This window comes from Elgaria multicarinata, chromosome 2, assembly GCF_023053635.1.
Source record: "Elgaria multicarinata webbii isolate HBS135686 ecotype San Diego chromosome 2, rElgMul1.1.pri, whole genome shotgun sequence".
In the NCBI taxonomy this organism is placed as follows: Eukaryota; Metazoa; Chordata; class Lepidosauria; order Squamata; family Anguidae; genus Elgaria; species Elgaria multicarinata.
Window position 1 is genome coordinate 32,468,075 of NC_086172.1, and position 15,951 is coordinate 32,484,025.

At 40.3% G+C, this 15,951-nt stretch overlaps 1 protein-coding gene across 1 annotated transcript in view; it reads right to left on the reverse strand.

The window, feature by feature from the left end:
- Positions 1 to 15,951, reverse strand: part of MFSD6 (major facilitator superfamily domain containing 6) — a 30,312-nt gene that overhangs the window by 7,457 nt on the left and 6,904 nt on the right. The window contains exons 2-3 of the mRNA XM_063116239.1: positions 7,536 to 7,633; positions 1,973 to 2,134 (exon numbers count right to left, since the gene is read on the reverse strand). Coding sequence (XP_062972309.1) covers positions 1,973 to 2,134; positions 7,536 to 7,633 — 260 coding nt within the window. The remainder of the gene's footprint in view (positions 1 to 1,972; positions 2,135 to 7,535; positions 7,634 to 15,951) is intronic.

Consider the following 15,951-nt stretch of genomic DNA (forward strand, 5'->3'; position numbering starts at 1 on the left):
ATTGACATGAACGGAATTCACTCCCAGGTATATGTGTGTGCAAGACTGCAGCCTGAGTGGTTACGTGAGGCATAGTTGCATGGAAACAGTTCCACCTGGTGAGCCATTGACATGAAGTGGCTCTCTATGCAGTTTGGGTGATTTTCACTCAAGGAGAAGAACTGCGAAAATTGCCAGAATCATATGGGGCTGCCTGTTAAGCTCACACCATCTCACCTGGTCATGGAAGAGAGGTGTTTTAAAAGGCCAAGAAGGCTGTAATCATTTAGACAAATCTGCTTTCCTTTTTTAAAGAATGCTTTCAAATATAAATACTAAATAGTTGTGCCCTTATTAGCTGTCATCTCTCAATCGTTGCCCAGAGTGGAACATGGTATATTTATGAATTGTATTGTAACTGAGATAATACAGTTACTTTTTAATAGTTCTTGATACATCCCTAAGGGCAACTATAATGTTATTTGCACCCTGTGTCTATTCTTGTTTATATATAGAATTATAATGAAAAGAATAAGAGGGAGAAATTGCTCCCAGTAGAACACTCTATTCATGAATCACTTTAATAACAAGTGTTCAGTGTCCTCTTGGCTATTATGGCTAGAAGAGATTTCCCTTTTCCTTCTATCGTCTTACGTAGACTCAGGAGGAGGAGGATTATACAATTCACTTCATGATCTCTGAAACTGCAAACGTTCTATGACATCCCCAAGCAAATACATACTACTGGGTTGAGCAAAAGGTAGATGTGGATCTACCCATAGATCTCTGGGTAATTTGCACTAGATTGGCAAGGATTCCCAACTCCTAATTGTTTAAACAATAGCAGCAACAAAATGATTTCCCTCTCCACCACGCTTTGCCCCTGCTCAATTATACTGCTGAAATGAAAAAAGTTTGGGGGTAATCAGGAGTAGGGTTTTGCATGGAAGGAGTGCAAGTTTCATTCAGTTCTGATACGTAGAAAAAAAACCTGGGGTTGGAATTCTTTTATTCGAAGGGTATGTCTTTTCCAGAGTCACCAGTGAAGCCTACCCAAACCTGCAATAATAACCTGTAATAAACTAGCATCTCACTAATAATTCACTCAGCCACAGGATGTCCCATGCATTGTTTTATTTTTATTTATTTTTAAATCACTATGTAAAGCCTTTTAACTGGATTGCTATTATTTGTTCCTTATTTTGTGCATTATAGTATTAGCAAGAAACATTACAAAATAAAACCACCTACAAGGATCTCAGGATGGCTGGGAAAGTCTTCAACCTCAGGCTTTGGAAAACCTTTTCTAGCCATAAAAGTAAACAGCTAATGGATTACAGATGAATCAATGGTCTCACTCAACATGAGGCATTTTCACATGTTCATAGGGTTAAGTGCTCTTCAGAATGTTGGTATATTTTTAAGGGTGCATACCTATGCTCACTTACATGAGAGTAAGCCCCATTGAACTCAATGGGATTTACAGCTGAGTAGGCAGTCCTAGGATTGCACTGTTGATGTGTTTTGTGCCAGTGAAAAGGCCCTTAGGCCTACATATCATGATAAAAGTTGTAGAACTAAGTGCTTAAAGAATGGGTTGGTTCCAGAGAAAGTTACTGATACTACAGCCCCACTGAAGCCAAATAGGACTTGAATTATTGACAATAAACTTGTATCAATGATTTCAATGTGACTGGATCCAAAATAAAATGTGCTCATTCACATTGTTCATATAGTGCAGCAGCTGCTTTTCTTTTAACCGTTCTACATTTAGCTACAAATGTAGGATGTCCTGGAGATGACGGGCAAAGAGGTACTTTAAAGATACAGGCTCTCCTACATTGATGTGTTGACAATTCACATACAAAAAATATAAATCAAAAATCAAAAGATTGACTGGTTGATAAAACTGAACTGGAGAAAAGTGGGTGGTGGTGTTTAAAGCACCTCTAAAAAGGATGAAAAGGCATGTAAGCTGCTACATTTCTCTTACCAAAATAATTTACCAGCACTCCTCCAATCATTGCTCCACATCCTCTGCCCAGGCCAAGGTGAAGACCCTGTAGGATACCTTGAGCTGAAGTTCTTAATTCTGGAGGCACAGCTGCACTTAGGTAGGAAATGCAAGCTGCCCAGATGGCTGCATGAGTCACACCTACGGAGAAAGTATATGCTATGAGATGCAGAGTCTTAAAGACGTTCTTCTTTCATGAATGTTGTGGATGAAAAGTAAGAATTTTGGGTCAGGGCAAAGGCAGTCAGCGTATCTATGCTGCTACCAGCAAGATGATCTGTGCTTCAGTCTCAACTCTAACAATTAAAATTACACACACACACACACACATACACACAGAACACAAATTTGCCAATTAAAGCTGTAGTTGATTCATCTACCATTAAAGCTTGCTGCCCTGTTTTAAACCTCACTTAAGAGTGTTGCTACTCACATACATCACACACACATTTAAGCCTTACAAATCAGGTTTAATAGTTGTGCTTAATGTACTATAGAATGCTAATAGAAAACCCATTTTAGCAATAAATATATTTTTTCTCTTCTGCACCAACAGAATGTACATGAGACAAAAAGATGATGCAAGATGCTTTCTAGTGAAAACGGGTGTGACATAAGCCAGCCAGCCATGGGAGTGCTTTGTTGCTGCTGTTCTGAATCAGATACAGGAGGGACATTATTCACTGAGTCAACCCTGTTCTGACTAATTTTGCCTTTACAAACTGGATTAAACTACCTGTCAGCTGGCTCCAGCTTCCCCACCCCTTGTTGCGGGCAAAGGTCCAAAATAAAGAACAACCACGTCTCATAAATGACCCTGGCTAATCAGGCCATGATGGCCTTTCTACTACCGTTCTTTCTAACATGAAACAAAGAAACACTGTCCAGCAATTCTGATGTGCTGTAGTTCAGTGGTAGAGCTCCTGCTCTGCATGCTGAAGGTCCCAGGTTCAATCCCTGGCATCTCCAGGCAGGGCTGGAAAAACACCTGCCTGAAACCCAGGAGAGCCATGGATGCCTGTCAGTGCCGACAGTACTAGGCTAGATGGACCAACGGTCTGATTCAGCGTTAGGCAGCTTTCTAAGTCCCAGTTTTTCCCAAGCAAGATGAGGATTTGACCAGAGAGAAAGGGAAGCAGACATTAGTGTGGAGAGTAGCCATGTGATTCCAGTGAGCATACGTGATCCCATCATTCAAACATTACTGGTGTGGCCTGAAAGTAAGACTAGCCTCGGGGAAGAGGCAAACATGTAATGTTGTTAATGTATGAATTTCGTTGTGTTCTGGTGCAAAGGTGCTAGTTACCAACCTGATTAACCAGTACAGCTAGAAGCCCTAGGCCAGGGGTGAGCAACTACAGGAGATCCCACCACCGTGGGCTGCTACACACACACACACACACACACACACACACAGAGAGAGAGAGAGAGAGAGAGAGAGAGAGAGAGAGAGAGAGAGAGAGAGAGAGAGAGAGAGTGCAGGCACTGTGCAGGCATCCATAGCACTAAGGGTAAGCTAACTTTGACCCTTTTGGTACTCCATAGCTGAGTAGCACTATGGATGCAGTTCCCCACCTGAATTTGGGGGCAGCAGGGGCTTGTGGGCCAATTAGCCAACCCCTGCCATTACAATTATTTATTTCATTTATATACAGCCCAATAGCCGAAGCTCTCTGGGCGGTTTACAAAGATTAAAAGACTGAACATTAAAAAATCAATATATAAAAATTAAAAACATAAAAACAGCTAATATTTAAAACAATTTTTAAATACTCAGCCAGGCCAAAGCTAGTTCTGGAGTCAGTTAAAACTCAACATATGCTGTTAAAGGCCTGGGAAAAAATCCCAGGGTAATTCCAAAGTTTCAAAGTTGATGAACATGGGGCGAGAGAATTGAACTTGGGACCTTCTGCTGCAGTGTGGCATAACGGTTAGAGCCAGTGTGGCATAGTGGTCAGAGCATTGGATTGGGACTCAGAGATCCAGGTTCTAGTCCCTGCTTGTCCATGAAGCTGACTGGGTGACTTTGGGCCAGTCACTGACTCTCACAGGGTTGTTGTGAGGATAAAATGTAGAAGACGATTATGGGCTCCTTGCAGGGAAAAAAGGCAGGATGTAAATATAATGAATAAATGCAAAGAATGTGCGCTATCGCTGATCTACGGTCGTCATTCAACAAGGGCCTAAGTAAAGCGCTTCAGATGGCTCCTTCTCAAGGGCACCTGCAAATTGTACAGATGGCATCATTTGGATTTTGTGCGTATTAAATTATGTTTCATAATCCGATCACTTCTGACTGAACAGAATGTGCCTAGAAATAAAGGGAGGAAGTGAGAAAAGGCAACTGCTGGCTTTTAGGCAGCCACTGATTTCATTCCATGGACACAAGCAAGGAAAGCCCCCACTGGTTTTAAAAAAAGCTGAACATGGGACATGGTTACATAGGACATATAAAAATAAGCAGCAACAACTCAAACCGATACCGCTTAGGGGTTCTAAAACAATGTTGGAACCAGATGCTGATTCTGGATACTTTTAGAGTTTTAACTTTTAAAAGAAATGTCCCAAATCTAGAAAATTTGTATAGAATACATTCAGGGGATAATAATTATTCTTATTACAAGATTAATATCCCTAATTGAAGGTTCTGAGAGCTAACTGCTGGATACCCACTTGCAACACAAAAGAAGCAAAACCACGAATTTAGGAAGAAACAGCATATTACAAGGAGCCCAGGGCAGCCCCAGAAAATGACACATCTTGTGCAACGCCTGGACATCATTACAGTGTGTATTTCCCCATTCCTGCTTCACATCAGTGGCTGCCAATGGCGAACATACACAGTGTGGTTTTATTAGCACATAGGTATTTTACCCTGGATGCTATGGGAGGGGGGGGATTTGATAGGGGGCTGCTGTTTTCAGCAGCAGACTTGTGTTTACTGAAGCATTTAGTCCTGCCCTCCAAGTTTCTGTTTTCAGTCAAGGTAACAAAACAAAAAAGGTGCTAAGGCACTCGACCACATGAACAATGTTTATACTGTTAGCAGCTTTCTAATAGCACGTTGAAGAGAAGGGTTTGCATACAGCTTTAAGTGCTCTAATTGTTCATGTTGTACACACTGAAGTATGTTAAGACTAGTTTGGGTCTTTAATTTTTATAGCCTCTAGTCTGCATTGTTAATTACTTTGTTGCTTCTATATGTTTAATAACCTATACGGTCTTATTTGCTTGGCTTTGTGGTTTAACACATATGTAATTATATTGTATTCTTTTGTTTCATCGTTCTACTATATATTGCAATTTATTTCATTGTATTAATATAGAATCTTATGCTATGCATGTGTACTCATGACAATATAGAAAAATCTTCTATAAACCAACTGTTTATGCATTATACTTCAGTCAAGTATAATGTACTTCAGTCAAGTATTCACAACTGATGGGTGTAGCAAATAAGTTAATGAGTAGCTTTGGACAAGTAACTGCTTAATAAAATGAAACTTAAGCACTTGTTCCATCATTACGAATTCTAGATATGTTTGTCATTAAGGGCGCAATCCTATGTAGGTTTAGACAGAAAAAATCCTGTAAGATCACTGGCTGGGGCATGTTGGGAGTTGTAGGCCTTTTTTCTATCTAAACATACACAAGATGGTTCCCTTAGAATGTTCATTTGCACATACTTCTGGTGCAGTTTTAAGACTGCCCACACCTTAACCTTATGGAAACACATATTGAGCTCCATCACACCTATTTTTTTTTCCTAGTACGCATCTGCAATTTCCACCTCCGTTTCATTAGCACGTCAAGCGCTGGTCACTTTGTCTTCCCCCTCTTATTGTTTTATTATAATTTTATTAGAATGTAAGCCTACGTGGCAGGATGGTGTTGTTTTATTCTTCTACTATGTACAGCACCATGTACATTGATGGTGCTATATAAATAAATAAATAAATAAATAAATAAATAATTTCACAGTTGTGCATATTATATGTAACTATGCACAAGTGAGCAAGATTTAGGGGTCCTGTGCAAAAGTAGGCTAAGACACTCAGTTCTCATTCTTCAATAGCATACTTCCAAGATGTCATGGTGTTAGAAGAAAGTTGGAAAGTGCAGTAACTTCTGGAAGCTCAGAATCAAATCTATTCATGTATTGTTTCATGAAAGATAAGGGGCTATAGAGCTATCCACAACCCAATGAAAATCAATGGCAAAGCCATTCCTGTGCTGGAGTCTGCATTGAAAGCTTATGCAACAATACATCTGTTAGACTTTTAAGGTGACACAAAAATTTTGTTGCTTTGGCTGTGACAGACTGGCTGTGTTTCCTCTGAAAACATCTATTGATGTTCATAGCTCTGATTTTGGACTCGGCTCAAGGATATAGAGAACAAGAAACACAGGAAAGCAAAACAAAAGGGAGACACAGGAGCGAAAAATACAAGAGCAATAAAACAGTGCAGTAGAGAAAGTGTTGCTATCTCTGAAGGCTAAAATTGGGCTCAAGGGTAACTTAAGCCTACAGATTCACTATCTTTCAGGCAAGAAAGACTACAGCTTTTGCTTCAATGAGATTTGTAATGCACCTCCAAAAACCTACATTAGACAAGAGTGCTTACTGGCATTACAAATGTTTGTCTTTACCTTATCTCTTCCAAACAAACTACATTAACAGAAATTGTGGGAGAAACTGAAATGCAATTTATGCTGCATGCATGAAAATGCCCCTCCTCCACCTGATCTTAAAAGCACAGCAATTTTGTCTCCCTGTTCAGTCTAGCCCATCATGCCATTTTTCCTCTGCAGGCCTGAATTTCCTGTTCACAGTAATTCCCAGTCACACTTCACAGGGCTTCCATTTCCACTTCCCCGCCCCTAATTAATTGAGGCCCAGTATTGGGCAAAAGGCAGGATACAAATAATAATAATAATAATAATAAGAAGAAGAAGAAGAAGAAGAAGAAGAAGAAGAAGCTCTATGGCACATCCCAACAAGGTTCACTGACAAGGCATGCCCATATCTCAGAGTCATTGTTTTTTCAGACAGTCTGTCCAGGACTTGACCTTCATTCTAAAACACAGAATGCCACTAATAATTAAGGAACCCCGAAGAGAACCAGTTATGCCTGAATGTTTAGCTAAGTATTAATGTTTTCAGATCCAACGTTAATAAGCAATGACCTCCTTTCAGTTGTGTAACATAAGGAATCAACAGTTTTAAGCGATTAATGCCTTACAGAAGTACACGGAAGACTGCTAGCAGCCAAACCTAGCGGCACAAACCTCTCAGTCCCTTTGTGTAGTTATGGGGTGTGTTTTATCGTTGCATTGTTTGCTTAGAATTCCAGGTCAAATACAGAGATTGCCTCCAGACATAGATGTATTTCTTCGACAGTCATAATATAATTGTCCAAAAAGAAAAGTATCATTTGGGTTTTTCATTGATAGGTGCAAAAGCACGGCTGGAGCAAGCAATATTAATAATTTATGTACCTGATTATTACACTACCAAATCACATGCTCTTTGCTTTCTTACCTTGAAGTACTTCCATTGGCAAAACCGTCCAAGCATTTTCCAGATAGGAGATGTAAATATAACGAGCTGTGCTACAGGCAAGGCCAATATACAGGACTCTGTAGGCCGAAACGAAGAAAGGTGTTTAGCTACTTTAACATCTGACATGCTTTGCATGCAGTAACAAGTATTCAGTTTTATTTAGGATGGAATTTTAAATAGTACTGAGTGAAGCAGAGTTGTAATTTCCAGCTTTTGCACTGAAAGAATTGACAGCTCTTAACCTGATCTTATCTATGTGAGATATTTGTTAATTGTGTATTTCAGTGTTTAGTATGGACCCAATCATTTATAGTTTGGGGGAACATGTTTTGGTTGGATTGTAGATTCTACTGTTTTTGTTTTAGCAAAAGCTGAAAACTCCATAGAAGTGCATTATTTGGATAACTTCAGCTTTTGTTGTCCCCAAAACACTCACAGACTTTTTCTATAGTACTTCACCTAATCATAGGCCTAATCTGCACCAAGCAGGATATTGCACTATGAAAGCAGTATATAAAAGGCAGGAGCCACACCAAGTAGGATATAGCACTATGAAAGCGGTATATGGTATGTGTGAAAGGGCCCCAACTCTTGTCAGTGCACTTCAATACCGCTATAAAGCAGTTGTGTGGCTCCTGCCTTTTATATACCGCTTTCATAGTGCAATATCCTGCCATAGCCTCCCTCCCTCAATGCCCCACATATCAAGTTAACATGTTTTTGAGGAAGTGCCCCCAAAAGCTCATGTTATATTTAAGACATTTGAGGTGGCCCTGAACTCTGTTTCTCTCTCTCTCTCTCTCTCTTTTTTTTTTTTTTTTTTTACAATATACAAGATGGATCCTACTGTGGAATTTGTGAGATGAGAACATTATTGCAAAAGGCACGGGGTGGAGAGATATTCATAAAATGCATCGATTTTCATAGCTTATCCTCCAGAACATAAATAATTCAAGACTTCAAGAAATGTCAGTTATTAGGTCACTTTCAACCCAAGACCAGCATTACAACATATGAACCTATTTCACATAAACTTCTATGTTACAAATGCTATTTAAAGGAAGGGTCTCTGCCCCTTGAAATATATCCTTTAAAAAATCTAGTATCTGGGCAGGGCCATCTGGTCAGAACACAGAATTCAGAGTGGGTCTGATGCAAAAACAGGGGTAGCACCCAGTGGGGAAATGGAAGCCCTGTGGGCTCAGTCCTTATTGGTTCCTCCCCTGCCCTTCGGGCTTCCCCCCCCCTTAAGTATTTTGTACTTCTGCAAACTGCAGGGTTAACCTGACTCTAGTGATGCCTCCCTCATTTGTGAGGGCCTAGATAAGCAGAAATGCTCAGAAAATTAAATCAGAGATATTCTCGTTATCGGCTACCTCCCAAACCCATCATTTTATGAAATTATATGAAAACAACATTAAAAAACACACACCTGTATAACTAATTAACTTTTCATCTTCTTAAGGAAAGATTTGTATTATCTTTGTATAATTTAATTGCACACTGCTGAGCAGCTCTTCGTACATAATGCCAAAACATTAATGACTTGCAATCAATTTGCAGTTGTCATTTTGTTGCAGGGGATACTGGTGTCTTTCCTCAAGGCAACACTTCTGTGGATGAGGCAACAAGTAATACAACTCCCACGTCTGTGCGGAAACCACTTTTTGGAAGTTCACCTAAGTAGGAGTGGGCAACATGCAGCCCATGGGCCATATGCGCCCCCCCCCCCGGTGTTTTTTGTACCCATACTGTTACTGAATTTGCTGCAGTGGCAAGAATCATTGCAATTTGGGAAACAAAGCACACAGAGAGGTACCGCCTTATTTGAAAGCAGAATTGTGCTCCTAGAAGCACAGTTCTGCTTCCAAGCAAAGTGCTTTGTTTCCCTGTAAAATTAGCCTAATCTAATTTGCTGATGCTGCAGCAAATTCAGTGGCAGCAAGGGTGGGGGTGTGTGATCCCCGCTTGGTTACAATACTTCCCTGAAAGGTTGCCCATACCTCATCTAAAGTGTACAGGTAAAGAACTGTTGTGGACAGGAAACCAGTTTACCCCTAGCTTTTTTTTTTATAGCAACTGGCCCCTAAACCAAAATAAAACCTCAAATGAAAAACAAAACAGGTAAGCCTGTATATTGCAATACCAACATAATGTTGGTAATAATGTATAATGCAATAAAACAGTTTCCTCATACACAGCAGCCTTCTGAATAGTGCCTTCTCAGCATGCTGTTGTCCCCAAATCCAACAGATCCTTCTTCCATTCCTATGATGAAGGGTCCTTGTTTAATCCAAAAATGAAATTCACAATCAAGGTCCTGTTCAGAAAAAACATTCTGGATCTTGAGAGCTCTAAGGCCCACTTTTGGTTGCATATGTTCTATCCTTCTGCAATGTTAGAAGGTTACATGATGGACAAACACACACAGAAACTGTGGAAATTACTGCTTAGCAAATAAAAATTCAGGTATCGTCAGTGTTTATTTAAAAAATGATATAGGTGTTACTATCCCAAGACCTCCAACATGCACGGCAAGTTGTGTGTAGTAAGACTAGTATTCTTTTCAGTGATCTGGGTTCTAATCATCCGTCCAATGCATGTAAACATATAGCTCTTCCAGTTTTCAATGGAGGTATCTATCTGGACAAACAGTTATTCCTTTTCTTATTAAGATTCCCTTTTTTCCTATGTAAAATCATGCCAGTAGTTATTAAATTATATTTTGAATAATTATTATTATTATTTATGAAGTGCCATCACTGCAGAAGTGGAAGAAGAAGAAAAACTATAGGTCTCTGCCCTCAAAGAGATTACAAGCTAAAATCAACAGAAGGAAAGACAGCAGAGGAAGTTGAGCCTGTAAGAGATGAAAGTGAGCGAATGCAATAACAGGCACTTTAGATAGATTACATCTGGGGATGAAGATAATATATTTGGCACTGATAGACACAGCCTTAATGGCACATCGTAAGTTCCTATGCCATTTCAAAGCAATTTTGTTGCTTTTTTCTGGCAAGAAAACATAATGACTGATGGTGTTAAAATTCTTTTGTTGCAGGGAAGCAGTCAATAATGGCTGGGTAGCCTGGGGAGAGGTTTCTTCCTTTGTTTCTTACTATTTTTAAGATCTGCAGAGGTCAGAAAAATAAAAACCACCTAAAGTAAAGCAGAGCCGTGGTAAAGAAAATGGACAGCTTACACAATCACATACTGATTGCAGGCCTCCATTTGTGCTCTGATTATTACAGCCTTCAGAAGGGCAAAGACATCACCTGATGTTTCTAGCAACCCAATTGCAGGTGGCGTTTTGCAAAAAGAAGAAGAAAAAAAAAAGAATCCTGTTTTGCTACTTTCAGCCAGGTCTAATTGTACACAGCAGTGAGTAGAAGGTTGAAATGTGACTTGTACACTCAGAAATAATGAGGCATAGTGAGGGGTTGAGGATTTTGAAGAAAAAAGAGACTGAAAACCAGTCTGGGTACCGGTTATTTAGCAACTGGAGCAGGATTTTAAATAGAAGGAGTGGGCCATTATTTGGAGGCTGAGACATGAGAGTCTAAGACAGCCTTCCTCAACCTGGGGCACTCCAGATGTGTTGGACTGCATCTGGCTGGGGCATTCTGGGAGTTGTAGTCCAACACATCTGGAGCGCCCCAGGTTGAGGAAGGCTGGTCTAAGACAAGAAATAAGTTTTAACATTTATGGATCACAGCAAGTTTGCCTGTGCACTTTGTGCTTGTTTTGGGCAAAGAAGCAGTCTTGTAGCTGCTTTGTGCTGTTATTGTAAACAGAAACATGCTGGTAGAAACAGCCATGACATCTCACTGCAAGCACATGAACCTTGGAAGCACAAGGGGAGGGGAGGAAACAAGTCCAGAAATGGGCATACAACACTGCCTACTCGACCAGCAATTTAATCTACTTGAGTATCAGCCTTACAGATTTAAATTGGGTCTAACGCCAACAACAGCTTCAAATGAATGAATCAGGAGCTGCATTCTGTGTGTGTGTGTGTGTGTGTGTGTGTGTGTGTGTGTGTATGTGTGCGTGTCTCACACCCAGGAATATGCAATACACTGAGCACTATATAAAGAACCTCCACCCCAGCTTCTGATGTAATGATGTACACAATTAAAGACATCTTAATCCTTGCCTGTGTGTGACTGGGAGAACTGGTTTGATCCAATGGGCATTGAACCAACAACGTCCTCAGCCATGCATTTACTGTTCACAATAGAACATCGTAAGCCATCAAATCTCAATTTCCTACTTTATATATATATATATATACACCGTTATATATAGTGAAAATAGAACATCTGCTTCACATGGCTACTATGAGGATCAGCCTGTAGTACATTTTCTCCACTAAAAGTGATAGTAAAGTTTTGAATAATAATAATACTGTGAATGGAACTCAAGTACTTAAAAAAAGGGGGGAAAGAACAAGAAATCCTACTGATTATTTTTTTTAAAAAAAGTTCTCAGGATTGATGTATTTTATTCAGAATGCTTTCTAAGTCCCTTGATGCCAGTTCACCACTAGAAAACTGACTTTTAAATATTTACATTATATAGCGAGAACATAGCTCTTTCCCGCATGTTTAAAGAAAGAAAAAGCCAATACCACCATTTTAGCATTAGCTTGGGACCATTGCCCAGCTCCACAACACACCTCCAAGTCTCTTAAAAGAGACAGTTGTCGTATGTCAGTCTCCTCAACCAGGTGACCTCCAGATGTATTAGACCACAATTCCCATCATCCTCACACCAGCATAGCTGGCTGGGAGTTCTAGTCCAACACATCTAGAAGGCACCAGGTTGGGGAAGGGCTGCTTTATGTCAACCCATGTACTACACTGGAGGGAAGTATCTGAAAAGGGATAATTTTCACTTTACTTTCCATTAAACAACGGGAGAGTTGTACTTCTGTACTGGGGAGGGAAGAATGTACAATCTGGAAAGGACAAAAAGTAAAATGAAATGCAGCATTGATGAAACAGTTAGGAATTGTTGTGGGCAGAAAGGGTGCCTGTGGAAAAAATCATCTGCTTCTTAGGTTAATCTGTTTTATTATGTTAATATGAATATATTTTGTTTTTCAGGAATGGTATATACAGGAAAGAAAGGGTTAACTGTAGGCAGGAGGGAGCTTGTATGTGTTTGGCTGGTTTGGTTCTACCTGGGCGTGTGTGATGTCAGAGGAGAGTTTTTCTGTTTTGACAGCTAGTTTTTGAGGGTGTGGCAGGGTTTGGAGTTTGGCGAAGCACCATCTTTGAGGGAGGATTTAGAGGGGTAGTGAGGCAGGCTTAGGCTAACTATTAATCATCTGTCTAAATAATAATTATAATTATAATAATAATAATAATAACAACAACATCTATAACACTGAAACAACATCTTGTAAATAATAAACGTTTGTTTTGTTTTAGTGAGTTAAATCCATGTGCCAGCTCGGACATTGCTTATGCTACCATATACTTTAGCGCTTAATAGCCAGCACCCACTTCCCCAAATTAGAAATTATAGTTAACAGTGATAAATTCGACACACTTGTGGCAGGGTAGAAGATTAGCTAAGTCAGTGTGTACAGCTGACTTGGCAATGACGGTCCACTCCTTGGGCTTATTATCCTAGGCATGAAGGGATAATAGGAGAAAGAAAGCCCAGGTAAAAGAGGGATGGACGTCACAGTGCCTTTCCCAGACTTCAGCTCTTGAAAGGCCCATATGAACACTACAGGGTGATGTTTGTTTTTTAAAAGAACTAAATTCAGAATATAACTTTCAAAAAGTGGTTTTAGCACAGATGTGGGAGCTGTATTACTTGTTGCCACATCCACAGAAGTGTTGCCTTGAGGAAAGACACCGGGATCCCCTGCAACAGAATAACAACTGCAAATTGATTGCAAGTCATTAATGTTTTGGCATTATGTACTAAGAGCAGCCCAGCAGGGTGCAATTAAATTATACAAAGATAATACAAATCTCTCCCTAAGAAGATGAAAAAGGTAACTAGTTATACAGGGGTGAGTGTTTTTTAATGTTGTTTTCATATAATTTCATAAAATGATGGGTGTGGGAGGTAGCTGATAAAGATAATCTCTCTGATTTAATTTTCTGAGCGTTTCTGCCTATCTAGACCCTCACAAAAGAGGGAGGCATCACTAGAGTTGGGTTAACCCTGCAGTTTGCAGAAGTACAAAATACTTAAGGCGGGGGGGGGGGGCGGGGAGTAAAGCCCGAAGGGCAGGAGAGGAACCAATAAGGACAGAGCCCACAGGGTTCTGACTGAGAAGAAAAAAAACTGAAAACTTGTTGGGGGAAAGGGAAAGGAAATGGTGGACACAAGAATCATAGAATAGTAGAGTTGGATGGGGCCTATAAGGCCATCGAGTCCAACCCCCTGCTCAATGCAGGAGGAACACAAATATAAAAAAATGTAGATAAGTGTAATCTTATTGACTTGGTGTTTCCTAGTTCACACCAAGAAGCCATTTTTATGCCCAGGGACAGATGATACAGTTTCAAAATCCGAGATTTTAAAATAGCTGGAATTGTAGTAGTAGTAGTAATTTATTAATGCTTAGGCCATAGGCCATGCACATACAGAATAGATACACTATGAAGAAACAATATAAAAATACTACATATAATCACAAACAGATCATACATAATAAAAGAATAAAATTCAATATAAATAAAAGCATAATTTGAAAATAAAATTTGTAGTTAAATAAGAGCATCTCCATCAACAGAAAAGTGATGATGCCTGCCTGACCTCCAGGGGCATGGAGTTCCAGAGAAGGGGGCCACCATACTGAAGGCTCTTCTCATGGTGGACTCCAATCGAGCCAGAAACAAGCCCTCTGAAGACCACAGTGACCAGACAGATTGGTAAGGGAGAAGGCGCTCTTTCAGGTATCCTGGTCCCAGGATTTTTAGGGCTTTGTACACTAGAACCAAAATGTTAAACCTGGCCCGGTAGCCAATAAGCAACCATTACAGCTCCCTCAACATCAACAAAGAAGTTGCATGCTGAAAAGGGACAGCTCCCAACAACACCTAGTGCATTCTACACTAGCTCCAGCTTCCAGAGCAGCCTTAAGGGTAGCCCCTCATAGAGCATATTACAGTAATCCAGTCTGGAGTTTACTAGTGCTTGTACCAGTGTGGCCAAGCTATCCATGACCAGGAGAGGTTGTAATTGGTAAACCAGCCTAAATTGGTAAAAGGCACTCCACGGCCGCCAGGGCTACTTGGGCCTCCAGCAACAGCGATGAATCTAGGAGTACCCTCAAACTATGGTCCTGACCTTTCAGAGGGAGTGCAACCCCATCCAGATCAGGCAGTGAGCCTATCCCAGATTCACCCTTAGGGCTTCCGTCTTGCCATGATTCAGTTTCAGTTTATTGGCCCTCATCCAGCCCATTACTGAGTTTAGGCACTGATCCAGGACTTGCACAGCCTTTCCTGATTCAGATGCCACAGGGAAATAGGCCTGTGTGTCATCAGCAAACTGATGGCACTTGGCTCCAAATCTTGTAATGACCACTCCCAGCAGCTTTATATAGATGTTAAATAACATTGGAGACTTCTGCTTTTATCAGTGCCCAAACTACTAAGACAATCACTAGCATTAAAATAGCTTCATTTTCTAAAATTCCAAGTACATTGTTTTCAATGTCAACGGGAGTTGCAAATCCTCAACTTTTCATTTACTTTCACATCCTTTTGGCTGTCAGATTTCAGCACTTGAATATTCAAATGCTAGTTCCATGACTGCTTATCCAGCAATCATCACAATATTTAAGCAACTGCTTTGTATCAATACGAAAACATTCATAGGCTAGGGAAAGAATCCAGTAAGTAATCTAAATTTGTAACAGTGGGCTTTTTGCATCAGTCTAAGTAACCCAATATCCCAATTTTCACCTGTTGACTGTTCCAGATACTTTAGGCAGCACGGCATATAACAAACAGGGCATAAAGTCCCCATCAGTCCTCTCCCACCTCAAGTGATCTAACATTTGGAATACTGTTGAAGACAACCTACACCCAGGGCCACATCTCACTGAAGAAAGATGAAGCCTTACATTTATATGGATGGATCTGAATGGCATCCTTAGATAATAGCCATTGACATCCATCTCTTCCATGAATTTGTCTAATCAAGGACTGCAGAACCTCATGCTCAGGGGCCAAATCCAGCCTGCCTGTAGACTAAATCTGGCCCTCAGGGGTTCCCCAGATGGCCACACCCTCTTTCTTCCAACCACAGATCATTTGATGGCTTCCCAGTTTTTGTGCAGTTTTTTCCTCCCATTCCAAAAGGTTGAAATTCCTCCCCTAAGTCTTATTTACAGTTAGCTTGAGCTTTCAGCTACAATATG